The sequence below is a fragment of the Portunus trituberculatus genome, chromosome 25 (genome assembly GCF_017591435.1).
Source record: "Portunus trituberculatus isolate SZX2019 chromosome 25, ASM1759143v1, whole genome shotgun sequence".
NCBI lineage: Eukaryota > Metazoa > Arthropoda > Malacostraca > Decapoda > Portunidae > Portunus > Portunus trituberculatus.
In genome coordinates this window covers 6,634,518-6,652,001 of record NC_059279.1, presented here as the reverse complement: position 1 = coordinate 6,652,001, position 17,484 = coordinate 6,634,518, and the positions used below count along the sequence as shown (strand labels likewise).

Below are 17,484 nucleotides of genomic sequence, written 5' to 3'. Positions count from 1 at the left end.
CTAGCTCTCCACTGATTCCTGGCTCTGTGAGTGCATGGCACGGCCTATATGTACAAATCTTGAGGGATAGCCGCAAATCTTCAGTTCAGTGATGACGTGAGCGGTGAACTCACTGCCATTGTCAGATTGAAATATGACCAGTGCTCCGAGCAGCAATAATATGTCTATCAGGTGATAAGCAACTTCTACTGCTCTCTTAGAAGAAATAGCACGGCGCACACAGAACTTGTTGAGATGATCCTGCAGGTACACCGAGATCCACTAGAAATTCTTTGCGGGTAGTGACTGCACGTCAATGAGGTCGACTTGTCCTCTTGAGTTGTACACTCTGAGCTAACAATGGGTTTCACAACCACACCAGTTGCAACTTGTTTCTTGGCCTTACGTTGGCACACAAGGCAGAATGATTTGTACGTCTCCACAGCCCATGTTGTTAAGTTAGAGTACTTTTTGGATAGTTCGTTAAGCATGCGGTCTCTCCCTCAATGGTCCGTGGAAATATGAGCATGTCTGATGATGTCAAAGGTGTCTATAGGTATAGTCGCGAACTAGACAGCTGGGTCATCAGGATTATTCTTCTTTCTTATTAGCTTCTCCACACCTGAAGAACCTCATACCCTGCAATAGACAAGAAAATACACTAGATTATATAAGTTTTTGTTTTTATCATAACAAAAACAATGACAGGAGAGAGAGAGAGAGAGAGAGAGAGAGAGAGAGAGAGAGAGAGAGAGAGAGAGAGAGAGAGAGAGAGAGAGAGAGAGAGAGAGAGAGAGAGAGAGAGAGACTGCACTAGATTATATAAGTTTTAGTTTTTATCATAACAAAAACAATATGGCAGGGGAGAGAGAGAGAGAGAGAGAGAGAGAGAGAGAGAGAGAGAGAGAGAGAGAGAGAGAGAGAGAGAGAGAGAGAGAGACTGCACAACATTTGATATCATCTCGTCCTTCCTAAACTCTTTAAATCGTCTGATATTAGCCAGAAATGAATAAAGAAAAAAAGTACGTGACGGTGCTGAACGGGTTAAAAGCAGTGGGTTGGAATTTCCGTATTCTTGGCATTGTTACACTGTCTCATCTAGATTTCAAAGTTGCGTTGATTATTTCCTCCCTGATTCAGTTCTATTCAAAGCAAATTGAGGCCATAGTCATGCTACTTTCATATGATTAAAAGTCATAGGGAAAAAAGGAACAATATATGAATGTATAATAGTAACTTTAAAAAACGCTCTTTAAAATCTAAACTATTAAAACACTTAAACTTAACAAACACTCTTGTTACTTACTTGCTCAGTTGATAATACTGCCCGTGTCGTAAGACTGGTTGCAGTCTTAACTCTTTCAATGGTCTTGAAATATTCCTCCTTTGAAAGTAGATCTAAGTTTGTTCGTATTTATCGAATAGAAGCTTGTTGAACTTTTCTTCTACATTCTCGGCCATATTTAAATCAACAACATTCTGTTGGAAACAGTGCACTCTGCAGGACACCGAACACAATTAACTGACAAGAAAGTCAAGAAGGTGTTCTTGACCAAAAATTATTCTTCACATAGACGTTTACCGTTTCATACATTCACTGATTTGAAATCAGTGAATCTCTGTTTAAACATACTACATAAGACAGTATTTACACGAAATCCCTTAACATTTTAGAGATTACATGTAATTATTGATGACTGCAGTGGTTCCATGAACTTACTAAAATGTTCCGGGATTTCATGAACTAATTACACATAATTTTCCTGTAACATACAAACAGTTACTTTAGTTAGTCCTTAATGATACTTTGGGCTACATCTTAAAAAACGAACTTCCAGGGTAACAAAGGTAATAAGTTTTTGTCAAAGTTAGCTGCATCCTTTACTAGGATAACTAGGTATAATCATCTTCCTTCCTGGAAGACACTTCTTGCAAACATTTGCATATACCATGCCATCATTGCAACACAAAAGATAAAAGTGAGATTCAGACATTACCCTGAGTGTTTTCAAATAACTATATTAATCACGAATATACCGAGGCATTTCATCACCAAACTGCAACTAAAACAAACATAAATAATAATAATAATAAACATCAATAAGCATGTTTACATCATAAGAAGCGCTAATAATTGTTACAAAACGCACGTGTTACTTTACGTAAATATGAAAGAAGAAAATCTCACGGAGTCTGCCGGAGCGAACTATGGAGGTGACAAGTAGACCAATCAGCAGTAACCTTTAACTTGCTGGCGTTCTGATTGGTCCAGGTAGAGAAAAGCTGAAGGTTTCCATAATCCGCCAACTTCGAGAAAGCTGATCCTTGCGTAATTTGCTAGTTATGTGTTGCGAGGAGCGTGGGACTGGGCCGAGGATCGTTCAGTTAGCTCCCGCGTTAGGTAAGATTAGGAGTGAGGGTGAAGCGCAGTGAGTGGTGTGTTGTGTGATGTAGTGAAGGTGTATGGTGCAGTGAGTGAGAAAAGTGATTTTACCTGTGCAACACTGAAGGTGAGGTTCCGAGCAGTAGACCACAAATTAATATTGTCTTTCCCAGTAGATTTTGGTGTAATGTAAATGAATCAGCTAACTGTTTCCATCGCAAATGAGTTTTTTCTACCCTTTCCTCTTCTCTTGACAATAGGCGACTAGACTAGAGTTTAGTAATTTGATATATATATGTACTGTATTTATGCTTTAAAGAATCACTGGTGGTGTTATAATAAACTTCCGGTGTATATAATAGAGTTCAAAATACTCAGGTTGAAAAGATCTCGCTAATGGGACAGGTAAGCATTACCGCTGTGAAGTGGGTAAATTCCTCAAATATCCCCATAGTCAACAAAGAAGTTTAATTGATAACAGTCAGATAGAGGAGTCAGGAGTGAGGTGCATGGGAGCAAAGACTGTCAAAGAGTTAAACTGTATGATAATGATCGAGTGAGAGAGACTGTCAGGTGAGGTTCCAATTAGTGATTAAGATGGCATTGATGTAAAGGAGAGAGAGTTGTCAGTTGTCACAGCTCGGACAACAGCTCACAGGTGTGGGGTGTGGCGTAGTGGCCAGGTGAGGGCGGGAGTGTGAAGGGGGGATGGTTATAAAACGTGTTATCTAACGGGGCGATACCTGTCACTAACACCACGTGGTCAGTGTAAACAAACTCGCCGAGCTCAGACCGCGCCGAAACTAAACAAACACATTTTACACACCGTCAACAACACACACAACATACCACGTACTGTGCAATGTACACACCGCTAGCAGCGGAAAAAAAAAAAAAAAAACAGATAAATATAAATACCGGTGCGTATTACTATCAGGCGTATTCTTGTGTCTTTACAATCTCTTCGTCTTACAACACTTATTAGGTTTACGTATTAATCCCCATACCTACACTTGTGTAACCTCGTTTTCACCTCTGGGCCTTCACTGATGTAAAGTCCATAACACGCTCAATATATGACATATTCTCCCGACCTCGAATCCTCTTTGTTCATTGACATTGTACTGATTCTGGCAGCTTTAGTTCAATGATAATCATTATTCCAAACAGCAAATCCAAACTCCAGAAGTGGATGCGTGTGGATAGTAAGGAAGGTGTCTCTACAGGGGGAACGGCATAGTAGCAAATGATTGGGTTCTTCTCTAGAATCACTGCTCCACGCCGATCTGTATAATACGTATGTATATGTGCAGTATATGTAACGTGTTTACCGTCAGTGAGAATCTTGGTGAGTGCTCGACCTTATTATGTCCAAAGTAATAAAGTAAACATTCTAGGTACCTACCAGAATCTAAGTCCACAATTGTTGTTTCCGTTTTGCTTCCCGGAGCACACTGAGTCTGGGTTGGGTTGGGTTAGGTTAGATTTTTTTTTTTTTTTTTTCGGAACGCCATATCTCGCCTCTTTTGGCTCTCCCCCCCAAAACCCCCGATTCCCCACAGTACCCCAAGCTGGTGGGGGAGGCGGGAGGGGAGGGGAAAGGGGGGTTGCTGTGGTTTTGTACTTTTACCAATGATTGGCTGAACCAGCTGCTTTGGAAGCTATGGAGGAAATGTGAGCATTGTGTTACTAGTAAAGAAAATACAAACTAAAATATGAATATCAGTGTGTACTGTGTATATTTATTTTAAATAATGATATATTTTATTCTTGTCCATGGAACAGCAGCAATTCTTACTTCCCTCATCAATGTTTTTTTTTATTCTGCGTGTTTTCATCCATATATATATATATATATATATATATATATATATATATATATATATATATATATATATATATATACATATATATATATACTGTATATGCCTTAGGAATTTAGTAGGTATAATGCGGCCAGTGATTCATAAGATTTTATCCGGTCTCTTCCAGAGCGATACTGTGATCCATTGGAGACAATTGCTGACCAATAAATTATCCCACTTCATATTGAATTATCAGTTTTGTCAATTGGGTGAGGTTGAGTGCATTTATACAAGTGTGTGGCGTTGGGGTGAGCCAGCCAAGGGCAACAAAAACAGTTGAAAGTAAGGTCCACTGAGATGCCAATCCACAAACAAGGTCAAGATCCTGATTCCACCCTATCTAGTAAAAGCATGAATGGAATCCCCCATACCTGTGAAGAATATTCCATACATGGGCTGATAAGACCCCCCTGTACAGAGTTGGCAGATGGAGGGTGAGAAAAATTGGTGTAGAATGACCAAATTTCATTCGTACCTTTGAATGGAGACAATAAAAAAAGATACTTATTTATTTCAGGCTATGAAGGATCTTTGTTTTGAAGATAAGAGATGCAAGTTGAACTGGAATCCATCTAGCTAAGATGTCCCTGTGTGATGGTTGTACAAGTAATTATTTTTTAACTATCGCCCATTTCTTTGAGAATAACGAAGCAACAGTATCTTTCCTGATGGAACACAGTGTTCTGCCACAAAGTGTAAAGTGTCAGAAGTGCAACAGTGAGTGTACTTTCTGTGACAATACAAAAAATTGGAGTTGCACGGCTAGCTACGTGATCCCCAAAACTAAGAAGTGCCGTTATTGTGACTTCACTGTTGCTGACAGAAAGGGCACCTTTCCTGCAGAACAGTCACCTTCTAGTATGGAAATTTATTTTATTTGCCATTCACTGGCTGCGTAGGCACTGGGACCACAAAACTGTACAGAGTAATCTACATATATCTCATTCTACTTCCATCAACTGGCATTCCTTCTGCAGTAAAGTTAAAGATTTCTGGTTGAATAACCAAAGCAGCATCTGTGTTCCTCAGACCACTGTGAAAGTGGATCAGACAAATTTGGCAGGATGCCTGTTTATTAAGGCTCACGAAAAAGACAGCATCCTGCAAGCCTTCTTCCTTCAGGTGGCCTTGCTGTATCCCCCACAATGTGGGGAGCGTTGTCTGTCACCTCCCTTAACCCTCCTTCACCACTTTAGTGAGGAGGAGAGTGACATTAAATGAGTACTGTTACATTGGCCAGGTAAGGTCCTTTATGAATTAATTTGGTTTGGTTAGGTGAGAGTTACAGGTTGGGTTGGGTTGGGATGGGTTAGGTTAGGTTAGCATAGATCTGATCAGATTTCATAAGGTTGGGTTGCTTTTGGTTGAAAGGGGATAAACAGCTGATTTCTGAAGGAAATGATTGGTAGATTCATTAAAGACACCAAAATCTATTAGAAAAAATATTTTCATCCTTAACTTGAGATAGGCAAGAAAGTAAACATTTGCCAAAATTCTTGTTCTTGTATTATTTCACAGGTCCTTTACTGTTAAGACTTGTTGACTCCTACACTTGTGAAATCTTTCAGATCCGTGCAGTGTCTATCACCATGACCACTGTGCACTGGTTCAGGAAGGGGCTTCGACTCCACGACAATCCTGCACTCCTGGCTGCTGTTAAAGAGGTATGTAATGGGTGCTATAGGAATGAGTGCTTTTTCCTATCAATTCTGAGATTGTGAAGATTAATTTATATACCAAAATATGAACTTTCTTGAAAATGTGATCTATATAGTAAAGGGACAGGCAATAAGATAAACTGAATTAAACCCAACCTAACCTAGTTTTATTAATTTTGAGACTGAATATTTACTTCTGGAGCAAAGTATAAAGCTTTTGACTCATGGTCAACATGTGAGGGGATCAGCAGTGAAAGTAATGAACCATATCAAACCTAATCTAGCACTCAAAATGAAGCATGTATATAATTTCAATATTATATGAGGTAATTAAGCAAGTGTCACATGCCCAGGTATTAAAAGTACAATAAACAGACAGCATGAAATGTTGAATATATACAATATTACACAATATAGCAATAGTATTAAATGTACAAGAAACTGAAAAGTATGTAGGGTTAGACAGATAGAGTATTAAAACTAGAATTGATTAATGATACTGCTACTACTTCTACTTCTACTACTTTGGTTTATTCATTTTGCAACCTTACAACTGAAAATCCACACATTACAAAGTATTTATATATAGTACTAACATACATCTTGTTAGTATTACAAGTGCAGGGTGATCAGAAAGTAAGGCATGTCTCCGGCAGGGTGCAGAGCTACGGCCGGTGTTTGTGTTGGACCCGTGGTTTGTGAAGCATGCAAGGGTGGGCATCAACAGGTGGAGGTTTCTATCACAAGCTTTGAGGGACTTGGACGACAGTCTGCGGAAACTGAAATCCAGGTATGGTGTAATGGAATCAGGCACGGGGGAAGGTTTGGGCAGCCTGAGCAATGAGTGATATGCAGACCTTTAAACAATCAAAGTTATGCATGTTTTTGTATACAGTGCAAAATATGGTTGAAGAGAAAGAAGAAAATATGCATGACAAATTTTCTGCATTACATTTTTATACTTTTATATATTTTTGTAGTGAAGTAGATAATGTTTATGATGGATTTTGTTCAATATTGTTAGTAGTGCCTTCTTTGTGTTGAGTTTTGTGTTGTGGAGATCCAGACATGACAGCAGCCTTGTGTTCTGGTAAGAAATGATGACCACAAGAAGCAGAGAGGAGCACTGAGGCCACATGTGGTTATAGCAAACAGCTTCACCTTCACCTTTCCTCGCCCTCAGGCTGTTTGTGGTGCGAGGCTCACCAGAAGAAGTGTTCCCAGCACTCTTCAAGAAATGGGATGTGCAGAAGATCACATGGGAGATTGACACGGAGCCGTATGCTCAGAGACGGGATGAGAAGGTGGAGAGGCTGGCCAGGGAGTCCGGGGTGGAGGTGGTGTGTCGCCACGGTCACACCCTGTACAGGACTGAAAAGTATGACATAACTACGGATTTGAGGCGATTCTGCTCATGTTTCACAGTAATCATGTTGTGTCAGTAACTTGTGTTGAATACTTGTACAAAAAACTCATTATATCATCATCATCATCATCATTTTCTATTTAGGGTGGGATTGGAAGGGTGATGACTACTTTCCACAACTGACAATCTTGTGCTGTATGTTCAGCTATTCACAACAGATTCATATCCTCCATCACACACTCCCCCCACCTTTTCTTTGGCCTTCCCACTGGCCGTTGGCCTCCAGTCCTCACCTCCTCCCTCCTTGTGCCCTTCTCACGTGTTCAAACCATCTCAATCTCCTCTTCCTCATCTCAACAGAGAGGTCTTTAAAACTTTATACATCTCCGCTACCTCTCTACTGGACCTCCCATCTTGCCACCTCACTCCTGCCATGTATCTCAGGAACTTAAATTGAACACTAGTACAAAAAACTCATTGACAATATAGTTATCACCTGCTTTAATTGTCATCATGTGTTATGTCTTAGCTGCTGAGGTGTAGTATGGTGATGTACAAGACTATTCCTTTCCACCAGGGATTGACAGGGCTAAGAGAGTGAAAGTGTGTGAGTGTGTGGTGCTTTGTCTGGGCCACCCTGTGTGGGATTACTGGCCTGGTATACAGGTATCATATAGAGATTGATGTACTTTGTGTCACATACCAATACTGTCACCTCTGTGAAAACACTTCCACCCGTTGTTGAATAGACAAACTTTTGTCTTCATCTTGGTAATCAATGTTTATTACAGAATCATTGAGGCTAACTTGGGTAAGGCCCCTCTGACCTATGTCTCCCTGGAGAAGGTGGTGAGCAAGCTTGGTCATCCTCCTAAGCCAGTGGACACCCTCAATGACCTGCCAGAATCCTGTCACGTACGTGGGGAGGCAGCAACAGATGTCTCCTATGATGTTCCCTCTCTCAAAGGTACAGTGATGTGGGTGAGGATAAGCCCCATGGGAGTAAGTAGTGCATGCAAGCATGGGTATCCACTAAACCATCAATATAATAAACCTCTTCATCAATATTAAACATAACAAACACTAAACCAATTAAGTGAGCCATGAGCAGTTATAAGTGGTGTTAGTTTGTGAGGTATAGCAATAAGCTGCTAAGATGTGAGTGGTGCAAGTGTTTAGACGTGTTGTTGGGCATGGAATGCATGAGGGGTGGGCTGTGACAATTATAACTCCAGTGTGTCCTGTTCTCCAGTCACCCTGTATTGCCACTGCAAACACATTGCAGATGACATGCTTTGAATGATGACACACTTGCAGAAAACGTTCTTTCAAACAACTTTGGCAACATTTAAACACAATGATCTGGTCGTCTCCTTCATTGAATTCTAAAGAGCTGACAGTAGACAAACAGCAACAACTTATCAGAAATAGTCTTAATTGCAAGTGGTTCTGCTGTGTGCACTACAGTAAGTCCTCGTTATACGGTAGTTCTTTATACGGTATATTCACAGTTACGGTATTTGGAAATTACTACCCTTGATTCGTTATACGGTAAGAAAATTCACAGATACAGTATCCGCTCATGTCATCTGAGAGGGCCTAGAGTGGGGGAGCACGGGTGATGACATCACCCACACCACACCTCCCCGCCACTCACAGTACTGACTTTAACTTGACCACTTTTAGAGCCTGTTATCTCTTCCCCTCCCCCCCCATTTTTTTTTTTAACTGCATATTTCTTACATGCATTACTAATTAGATGAATAAATAGAATATTGAAGGGTCTATTGTAAGCACAAATATATTCGTAACAATTATGGCAACCATTTCAAGCCTGCTACCAGCAGCAAACCATGTCGCAACTGGTAAAGGACACAGATGGGCCTGGCAAGCCCACTATCAGGGAATGGTGGAAGTTGTATAACATCAAGCACGCCTTAAATAACATCAAGTCATCTTGGGATGAAGTGAAGACGTCTACCTTTTACTTGGCTTGGAATAAAGTATGGCCAGAATGTGCGCATGATTTACCAGGCTTTGCTGAAGACGACATCGGTACGATCAGAAATGACATAGTAAATCTGTGCCATAGGGCATATCATCATCAACTTTGATGAAGTTGATGATGATGATGTTCAAGATCTTTTGGAAAGCCATGCTGAACCTCTCTCAAATGATGAACTTATAGAGCTAGACAAGGCGTCACAGGAGGCAGAAAAAGAGGAAGATGAGGAAGAAGAACTTGTGCATGGCCTGGACATCAAAACTCTTAGAGAATGTTTCAGTGATATCGGAAAAGCTCTGGAAACCCTGAAGGAACGTGACCCAAATTCTGCCAGGAGTACCAAAGTGGCTCATGACGTAGAGAAAAGTGTCAAGATTTATAAAAAAATCTATGATAAAAAAAACAAGAAAAACAAAACAGTCCTCCATCTACAACGACGTCTCATCCTCGTCTTCCCACTCAGCGGAAGATGAGTAAGGACTGAAATCCCTACTGTCCCTTAGCCTCTGGAGGGACATCATCTGATAAATACATGGCGAGTGAAGGGTAAATCAAAACATTTTCGTTTATTTCTTTTGCGCCATACTTTACATTTTTTTTAATGATTATTTTCATGTATTTTAATTTCTGTAGTGGTGACTTTTGACGTGCTGGAACGCATTCCCTATTATTACATGTTATAATGGGTTCGGTATACGGTAATTTCGATTTGCGGTAAGGTTTTCAGGAACGCATATGTACCGTATAACTAGGACTTACTGTATTTGGAAATTATTCACTTGGTATGTGTGTAAAGGTTGTGAATGTGCTGGATACTGATGCATTGCTGGTGGGCATAAGATGGATCAGCTCATTATTATCTTGTGCTTTCTAGAGCTGGGAGTGGAGGAGAGCCAGCTGGAGCCTTGCCTGTACCCTGGAGGGGAGACAGAGGCACTAGCTCGCCTAAAAATATACATGGAACGAAAGGTGAGCCAGAAGATATGTATTGTATTAGTATTCCATTTAACACCAAGTCATTATTCCAAGTTGTAGGATTTCTGGTATGTGTGAGAATACCTTTACCTAAACTTTCATCTGTCAGATGGCATACTATTAATCCTCTCTCCTTTCTTCTCCTCAGAGTTGGGTGTGTAAATTTGAGAAGCCCAAAACCTCTCCCACCTCATTACAGCCAAGCACGACAGTCCTCAGCCCGTACCTCAAGTTTGGCTGTCTGTCACCTCGCGTCATGTACCACCAGCTCATTCAGGTACCTCACTCCTCTTGGTGGGACCTGTAATGTTGTCTTTAGTTCCCTGAGCTAGTTGAGGCATGACTGGCAGTGTTCTCAAGCTGTTTACACTCTTAGGATGCTACTGAAGAGAACACAAGAAAATAAAGGAAGCTGGTCTAGTTGTGGCAGTCTCTGTGTAAAATGTGTCTTCCTTAAATTTGTCTAATATTTTTAAACCTTGCTGTCAACTTGGCAATAACAATGTGATTACTGGGTCTTATCCCATTCATCTATTACTCCATTTGAGAACAAGTTTTTTTCCTATCCTTTTTAAAATCAGCTTTATCATCTCTATTTCTTATCTTATCCTGATTAATGACAGGGAGGATTTTGTTTGCTGCAGTAGTATTTTGGTTGCTGGAATACTGTACTGTCAGACTGAATTCAAGAGCAGCATATAGTGACAAGTAACAGCATACAGTTAGTGAGGAGTTACAGCTTACTGAGACCTAAAACATCATTCCAGATTTACAAAGGCTCTGCACACTCAAAGCCGCCAGTGTCCCTCCTGGGGCAGCTGCTGTGGCGGGAGTTCTTCTACACTGTTGGAGCCGTGACGCCAAACTTTGACCGGATGGAAGGCAACACAGTATGTCGCCAGATCCCCTGGGTGAGGGATGACAAGCTGATGGATGCCTGGACCAATGTAGGTATTGTTTGTGTGGATGGACTTAACACAACATTGTTTACCTGTTTCACTGCCCTTTGGCACACCTTTTCCTAATCACTAGCTGCTGTGAGGCATCTTCTCTTGTTTTACAGCCACCTTCAAAACTTGGTACTTGCTAGAAATTCCAGAAATCTACTCCTTTGATTAATTTTTCTTTCTTGTAGATGTTTATAAACACATCATACATTGCTTTCAGTACTGTGAATTGTTGCGTATCACACTAAGAGAGAGAGAGAGAGAGAGAGAGAGAGAGAGAGAGAGAGAGAGAGAGAGAGAGAGAGAGAGAGAGAGAGAGAGAGAGAGAGAGAGTGCTTGACATGTACTATATATTGTTTCCTCTGCCAGGCCAGGACAGGCTATCCCTTCATTGACGCCATCATGACCCAGCTGAGGAAGGAGGGCTGGATCCACCACCTCAGCAGGCATGCCGTGGCCTGCTTCCTCACCCGGGGTGACCTGTGGCAGCCGTGGGAGGATGGCATGAAGGTACGCACACAGATGCACCATTGATTGACCAGTGTTAGGTTAAAATTACAACACACACACACACACACACACACACACACACACACACACACACACACACACACACACACACACACACACACACACACACACACACACACACAACGCGCCCGGTAGCTCAGTGGTTAGAGCGCTGGCTTCACAAGCCAGAGGACCAGGGTTCCATTCCCTGGCCGGGTGGAGATATTTGGGTGTGTCTCCTTTCATGTGTAGCCCCTGTTCACCTAGCAGTGAGTAGGTACGGGATGTAAATCATGGAGTTGTGACCTTGTTGTCCCAGTGTGTGATGTGTGCCTGGTCTCAGGCCTATCCGAAGATCGGAAATAATGAGCTCTGAGCTCGTTCCGTAGGGTAACGTCTGGCTGTCTTGTCAGAGACTGCAGCAGATCAAACAGTGAAACACACACACACACACACACACACACACACACACACACACACACACACACACACACACACACACACACACACACACACACACACACAGGAATATAAAAAAATGGGGAGAATATATAAGGCACTCAGGTCTACATGTGGCAGTTCTTCTATGTACCTTCCTATTTCCGTATTCAGTAAACAATTTGACAAGAAGAGGAGAAATGCACTGCGAGGTAGTTTTTTTTAATGTAATAATTGCCAGTGTGTGTGTGCATTCACCTAGTTGTAATTTTTACAGGGCTTGGGTATTATACTTGTGTGGCCCCGTCTCCTTATCTATACACATCCAACTTTCCTTTAAAACTATGCACACTCCTCGCTGACACCACCTCCTCACTCAAACTATTCCACACTTCCACACATCTCTACTGGAAACTATATTTCTTCACATCTTTCAAGCATATTCCCTTGGCTATCTTTTTACTATGTGATCTCGTAGTTCTATTTAAATTTTCCTCTCTCAACATCATTTGCTCATTATCCACTTCATCCAAACTGCTCAACAGTTTATAAACCTGTGTGTGTGTGTGTGTGTGTGTGTGTGTGTGTGTGTGTGTGTGTGTGTGTGTGTGTGTGTGTGTGTGTGTGTTTCACTGTTTGATCTGCTGTAGTCTCTGACGAGACAGCCAGATGTTACCCTACGGAACGAGCTCAGAGCTCATTATTTCCGATCTTTGGATAGGCCTGAGACCAGGCACACACCACACACTGGGACAACAAGGTCACAACTCCTCGATTTACATCCCGTACCTACTCACTGCTAGGTGAACAGGGGCTACACGTGAAAGGAGACACACCCAAATATCTCCACCCGTCCGGGGAATCGAACCCCGGTCCTCTGGCTTGTGAAGCCAGCGCTCTAACCACTGAGCTACCGGGTGTGTGTGTGTGTGTGTGTGTGTGTGTGTGTGTGTGTGTGTGTGTGTGTGTGTGTGTGTGTGTGTGCAGGCAATATATTCTAGTGGTACTGTCAGGTGTTTGAGGAGCTGCTGTTGGATGCTGACTGGTTCCTCAATGCTGGCAACTGGATGTGGCTCTCAGCATCAGCGTTCTTCAACTCCTACTTCCGTGTGTACAGCCCCATCGCTTTTGGCAAGAACACAGACAAACACGGGGACTACATTAGGTAAGCCAGCCTAGTCTGTTCTATTTTCCATGTTGTCTCCATGATTGAGAAGCAAGTGGTCGTGTTGAGTGGCTGTTTCTGGCAGTGAGCTGAAGTGTTTTGGATTTGTGTCTTGGTTGTAGCCCCCAGATTTGCCTCAATCAATAAACATTCATGTATTTCCAGTAAGTAAAGAATTTGTTTAATACAGTTTATATATATGAAAAACCTGTCATTATTTTCCACATACACAGTCAAGTTAAGTCAAAATAAAGAACAGTTCATTGTTATTCACCTTGAGAAGTGTAATACATATTCTCAGTTTTCAGTCACTCCTTCAGTATTCTCAGTTTTCATTCACTCATGATAATCCGGTTTCATTGTTACCTGGTTGTGTAGTAATATCTTTTAATTCACCCTGTAGAAAGACAACATTCACATCTTTCAGTCATTCAATGATCAGGTTTCACTCTCACCTAGCCATGCATTAGAACACTCCTTTTAAGTTCATGAGAAATAATATTCTCAGCTTCCAGTCATGTCCTCTCAGTGATCACGTTTCACTGTTATCTGCTTCAGTATAAGAACATTTCTACTCCATTTTACACTTGTGCCCATATATAATTAGATATTTCACTGTTCCTTAGCCAAGCATATAAACACTTCCTCTTCATTCACATGCTAAAAACGACATTCCAGGTTATGTTCTCTCCAATAAATAGATTTTTCTCCTTCTCTCAGGAAGTACCTCCCACAGCTAGCCAAGTACCCAGAAAACTACATCTATGAGCCGTGGAAGGCGCCCCTGGCTACACAGAGGGCTGCCGGTTGCATCATTGGACAGGATTACCCAAGGCCCATTGTAGACCACAGCATTGTCATGAAGCGTAACTTGGATCGCATGGCCAAAGCGTACAAAGCAGGTGAGACTAACTGACCTGTGTGTGTGTGTGTGTGTGTGTGTGTGTGTGTGTGTGTGTGTGTGTGTGTGTGTGTGTGTGTGTGTGTGTGTGTGTGTGTGTGTGTGTGTGTGTGTGTGTGTAATTCACCTCGGTCGCCTGCTGGTCACCCAGCCAGTCTTCCCCATTATGGAGCGAGCTCAGAGCTCATAGACCGATCTTCGGGTAGGACTGAGACCATAACACACTCCACACACTGGGAAAGCGAGGCCACAACCCCTCAAGTTACATCCCGTACCTATTTACTGCTAGGTGAACAGGGGCCACACATTAAGAGGCTTGCCCATTTGCCTCACCGCCTCCGGGACTCGAACCCGGATCCTCTCGAGTGTGAGTCGAGCGTGCTAACCACTACACTAGGCGGTGTGTGTGTGTGTGTGTGTGTGTGTGTGTGTGTGTGTGTTAGGAAGATGTCGTATAAAATCATATTAGGTTACATAACGACATTGGTAAGAGTAATAACTAAATTGAAATCCTTCAACAAATCAGCATTATGTCACTCTGTCATGTGAAATCATAAGTTACGTTTTACATGGTCATGATTAAATCCTGTGAAAATGAAACCTCTAATCAAGTTTGCAGTGTGTTGCTGTAGAGAGGCAAAAGTTAAGGGTGATTTCTGTGTGAGGTAATCCTGGTGTGGACAATACAGCAACACTTTAACCTCAAACTGGTGGTGTCTGTTATTTGGTATATTAACCCTTCAATAATTTATAAATCAGTCTTTATATGGTATTTTTTTTGCCAAGGCTTTATGGTGGTACATTCTCCTGCAGGTAAGGAGAAGAAGGCATCATCAGACAACCAGTCATCACCCAAGAAGAAGATGAAGAAGTAAGCCACAACAGAATGTCACCACAGCTCATTGACTCCATACATACATTCTCTCCATTGTGTTCTTTAGCTCAGGGATGCTAGAATCTCACTATTTTTTCTCATTGAAGTAGTTACCAGCTTTAAATCTGTGTATTATAAGTGGGTTGGTGTGGAACTGCTAGGCTTTTTCATCGTTACATAAAGGAAGATTTAGTGTTTGCAAGAATGGGCTTTAGTCACATCATGGCAGCTTTTTTTATCAGGTTCCTCAGGTTTGGGTGCCTTTTGAAGATCTTATTGTGTGTGCTTAGTATGTGTAAGTGTTTTGCCATCAGTAATACTCATATTCCAAGTGTTTTCTCAGGTTGTTGTCATAGTTTTTCTGTACATAAAGGTGATGGTGTGCCTCATTATTTTATGTCTTGTCTGGTTTGGTGGAAGCTTTGTGTTTGGGGACCATCTCATACGCTGCTCATCCACACTCACTCCTGCACACACTACGTACTTGATTATCATATCCTGGTGTGGGTGTCACTGGTTTAGGGATGTATTGAGAAATGCTTTGCTCTCTCACCATGACTATTTCCAAAGGTCAGAGATTATTTGCCATTTTCTCATTAGTGTTTCCCCTTTTATCAATATAGAAATTTTGTCATCTGCCACTAGAACCATAAAATCACCCTTAAAAACCTGTGTCACTGTAGGAGCCTTTAAACAGTAGCAGAGGTGTGGCAAAGAAGTGTTTCATAATGTGTTTAAGACCAATTTTTTTATAATCAGAATTGAGTTTCACCTTGCTGTCTTAGTGTGAGTAACTGGTTCAATGTTAAGTATTGCTGGGTTTACACAAATACTTGTACTATTTATTTATTTTTTTTATAAGATTATGTAAGGTCTTAGAGGGGAAATCTGGCCAAGGGCAATGAAAAATATTAATCCAAAAGGCCAACTTAGATGCCAGTCCCCAAGGAGATTCAAGATAGGCAGCCAAAAGAATGGGATAAATGAGATCAGGTCATAGGAAGATGGAAATACAGAAGCAGGTAAGGAGTTTCAGAGTTTACCATTTCTCATGCTCATTTGGTCATGATCTGTGGCCCTTGCTTCTGTAGTGATGGCCCACCTGTGTCCTGTGACTGAGTCTATGAGCACACCTGTCGTGCTTCCCACAGGAAATAAAACTGCTGCTAGCTTTAAAACTGAAGGGTGTTCTCATCACTTTAACCCTTGTACTGCTGCTATGGTTGTTTTTCTGCACCAAGACCATTGTAATAATTGTTTGGATGGGTCTAAAAGGAAAAAAAGAGAATATAAGGTTGACTTAATCTTTTGCTAAGCTGCAGACTTCATACTTTAGGGATTATACTACAAAGATAAAATTTTCAAAAGTTGTATAGACAATGATAGCAAAGGTTGATTAACAGTGAAAGGGTTAAAACAGAAGTGAAGATCATATATAATTAAGTACAGTTTTTGTAATCTTAAAGAAGTTAGGTGAAGATGAAGCATTCAGTACAAAAAGATCTTATAATCTAATTATTAAGATCTAGATTTTTAAAAAGTTTATTAAACATTTGTTGTAATTTAACAAATAAAAAAATACCAATTTAAAGTTTTTTTTTTATTTACTATCATTTTATTGTGTGTGTGTGTGTGTGTTTCAAAAGGAAAGAAAGAGAATATAAAAACAGAAAAGCATAAAACAAACTATATATATATATATATATATATATATATATATATATATATATATATATATATATATATATATATATATATATAGAGAGAGAGAGAGAGAGAGAGAGAGAGAGAGAGAGAGAGAGAGTTAAACTAGTAAAAACAAATAATTAGTGCTGCCGACAGCAACAACAAAACACACACACACACACACACACACACTGGAATTCCCAGGATAATACTGAGAAAATAGACTATACTTTATGAGAGAGAGAGAGAGAGAGAAAACGTAATGTTTGCACGGAATTCCTCTCTCTCTCTCTCTCTCTCTCTCTCTCTCTCTCTTACTGTGAAACTAAAATGCTTGTTTCCACAATAATTTATTTTCCACAAGAGAGAATTAACAAAGCAATGAACAATTATGTATTTTAGTCAAGTTGTATAATATGTTGGAAAAATAAATAATAGAAACCTTAAAAAGAGCAGCAATGTTTTCATGTATTACGCATGTCTGGCAAAGTTACGTAAGGTCATGTTTGGTTAGATCACGTTAGATTAGGTAAGGTCAGGTAAGGTTAGGTAAGATGAGAATTTTAGGTAAGGTTAGGTAAGGTCAGGTAAGTTTTAGGTAAGGCCAGGTAAAGTTAGGTAAGGTCAAGAAAGGTTAGGTAAGGTCAGGTAAGGTTAGGTAAGATGAGAAATTTAGGTAAGATCAGGTAAGTTTTAGGTAAGGTCAGGTAATGTTAGGTAAGGTCAGATAAG

General features: G+C 40.8%; 2 protein-coding genes across 9 annotated transcripts; one reads left to right on the top strand and one right to left on the bottom strand.

Moving 5' to 3' along the window:
• LOC123508530 (KRAB-A domain-containing protein 2-like) lies at nucleotides 1-470 on the bottom strand. Its single transcript, XM_045262265.1, has 2 exons — nucleotides 339-470; nucleotides 1-240 (listed from the first exon to the last, which is right to left on the bottom strand). Exons 1-2 carry the CDS (start codon nucleotides 468-470, stop codon nucleotides 1-3), a joined length of 372 nt encoding a protein of 123 aa, XP_045118200.1.
• Nucleotides 471-2,315: 1,845 nt separating this feature from the next.
• On the top strand, nucleotides 2,316-16,657 carry LOC123508715 (cryptochrome-2-like). Of its 8 annotated transcripts, XM_045262596.1 has the most exons (13): nucleotides 3,069-3,282; nucleotides 3,533-3,659; nucleotides 5,796-5,891; nucleotides 6,542-6,675; nucleotides 7,069-7,263; nucleotides 8,043-8,218; nucleotides 10,131-10,225; nucleotides 10,380-10,508; nucleotides 10,999-11,178; nucleotides 11,548-11,688; nucleotides 13,140-13,291; nucleotides 14,012-14,193; nucleotides 15,006-16,657. In XM_045262596.1, the coding sequence occupies exons 3-13, from the start codon at nucleotides 5,817-5,819 to the stop codon at nucleotides 15,065-15,067; spliced, it is 1,521 nt and encodes a 506-aa protein (XP_045118531.1). In that variant the 5' UTR covers nucleotides 3,069-3,282; nucleotides 3,533-3,659; nucleotides 5,796-5,816; the 3' UTR covers nucleotides 15,068-16,657. The 8 variants fall into 8 exon arrangements, with proteins under 8 accessions (XP_045118532.1, XP_045118534.1, XP_045118533.1 ...); XM_045262597.1 differs by lacking the exons at nucleotides 3,069-3,282; nucleotides 3,533-3,659 and adding an exon at nucleotides 2,316-2,380; XM_045262599.1 differs by lacking the exons at nucleotides 3,069-3,282; nucleotides 3,533-3,659 and adding an exon at nucleotides 2,356-2,489.
• Nucleotides 16,658-17,484: the final 827 nt, after the last annotated feature.